Source organism: Neofelis nebulosa, chromosome 8, assembly GCF_028018385.1.
Source record: "Neofelis nebulosa isolate mNeoNeb1 chromosome 8, mNeoNeb1.pri, whole genome shotgun sequence".
Taxonomy (NCBI): domain Eukaryota; kingdom Metazoa; phylum Chordata; class Mammalia; order Carnivora; family Felidae; genus Neofelis; species Neofelis nebulosa.
The window spans coordinates 60,869,549-60,871,666 of NC_080789.1; the positions used below are offsets into that span (position 1 = coordinate 60,869,549).

General features: G+C 40.8%; 1 protein-coding gene across 1 annotated transcript; it reads right to left on the bottom strand.

Moving 5' to 3' along the window:
* Positions 1 to 359: 359 nt before the first annotated feature.
* LOC131484003 (olfactory receptor 10A7) lies at positions 360 to 1,310 on the bottom strand. The gene has a single exon (XM_058682299.1). The coding sequence runs from the start codon at positions 1,308 to 1,310 to the stop codon at positions 360 to 362; it is 951 nt and encodes a 316-aa protein (XP_058538282.1).
* Between the last annotated feature and the right edge of the window lie 808 nt (positions 1,311 to 2,118).

Consider the following 2,118-nt stretch of genomic DNA (forward strand, 5'->3'; position numbering starts at 1 on the left):
AAACCAGAATTCCTGTTGAGTGACTTTTATTTATTGTAGTAGGATCATCCTGGTTCCAGTTAATACTCTTCTTTGTCCCTTCAGGGCAAGAGATATGGCATTTCCATCCTATGAGCTATGTGACAGTTATCTAACTCCATCCCCCAATTTGTTAAGAGCCCCCTCATTAATATTCTCTCAATGATTCCAATTTGAAAGTACCATCCATCTCTTGCTGAGACTCAGACTGATACACTGAGATCCACCCATCACAGTAAGTGATACTGACAAAATCAAAGCAAATCTTATATTCTTTTTAAGCTTTTGTCAGTGGGTCCTGCTGCCCCTGCTTTGCTTAGAAACACTCTAGACAATAGGATTCAAAACACATCTAACTTCTGCAAGACTTTTTGAGTGACTGTCCTCTTGACAGCCCCCTTCACTTCATTGTTCCTTAGGCTGTAGATGATCGGATTTAACATAGGAGTGATGACAGTGTATGACAATGACACTAGCTTCTTGCTTTCAGGGGACTGGCTGGATTTGGGTCGTAGGTAGGTCAAGCTGGCGGTTCCATAGAAAAGGGATACCACAATGAGGTGTGATGAACAGGTGGAGAATGCCTTCTGGCGACCAGTAGCAGATGGCATCCTGAGGACAGTTGTGATAATGCGGATGTAGGAGACCAAAATGAGGGAAAAAGGAAACATAATAAACAGTAGTGTGGAGGCAAGTGCTTGCATTTCATACATGCTTGTATCCTGAGTGACTAGTTTCAACACCGGAGGACCATCACAAAAAAAGTGGTCTATGGTATTTGGTCCACAGAAAGGAAGGGCCATCAACCAAGCTGTTTGTAGCATAGAGACAGGAACACCAGACATCCAAGAGCCGACAGCCATCCACAAGCACAGAGACCTATTCATTATGACTGAATAACGGAGAGGGTTACAGATGGCCACAAAGCGATCATAAGCCATCATAGACAGAAGAAAACATTCAGAGCTGCCAAAGAAGAAGAAAAAGTACATCTGGGCACCACAGCCTACAAAAGAGATGATTTTCCTTGGAGACACTAGATCTACCAGCATTTTCGGCACCATGACCAAGGTAAAACAGACTTCGAGAAGTGATAGGTTTCGGAGAAAGAAGTACATGGGTGTTTGAAGAGCAGGATCCACACTGGTAACTGTGACGATAAGGAAGTTGCCCAACAAAGTGACTGTATAGATGACCAGGAACAAAATAAAGAGGGAAACTTGCATCTCAGGGTTATTTGTAAAACCGAGAAGAAGAAATTCAGTGACTCTGGTGTGATTTTCACAAATCATATCTCAGGCTAATTTCTCTGTAAGAATCAAATATGTGCATGAAAGGATATTGTTTAAATACAGGTATAATCTCAAGTATATCAATAAAATCCATAAAAGCATCACTGTGCTCAAGCATCTCATCGTTCTATTCCTCTGATGCAGAAATAATGTTTACAATAAAATATAAGCAAGAGCAAAGAAATATTTTGCATGACTCCTACTAATTGCTTACCACGTAGGTGCAGTTTTGTTTTTGTTTTTGTTTTTTTGTCGGTAGTCACAGCCTGCAGCTCATGTTCTTCATCAGAGGCATGCTGTTGTCAGGATTAAGTAGAAGTAGTTCAGGCAGATGATATTTAAAATAGAATCATCTACTAATTTTTTAAAATATGAAATAAATCCAGGGAACAAAAAGAGAAATTATGGGTGATTTGACTTTTGGAATCTTTTAGTATGTAGATTGCATGTTTATAAGAATGGAGTGGGGGCGCCTGGGTGGCGCAGTCGGTTAAGCGTCCGACTTCAGCCAGGTCACGATCTCGCGGTCCGTGAGTTCGAGCCCCACGTCAGGCTCTGGGCTGATAGCTCGGAGCCCGGAGCCTGTTTCCGATTCTGTGTCTCCCTCTCTCTGACCCTCCCCCGTTCATGCTCTGTCTCTCTCTGTCCCAAAAATAAATAAAAAACGTTGAAAAAAAAAATTTAAAAAAAAAAAAAAAAAGAATGGAGTGTGTACTCCACACCATCATCTTCTATGTACATATACATTTACATATACGTTTACATGTGCACACACATGTATGTATATATGAAAAACAATTGATAAACA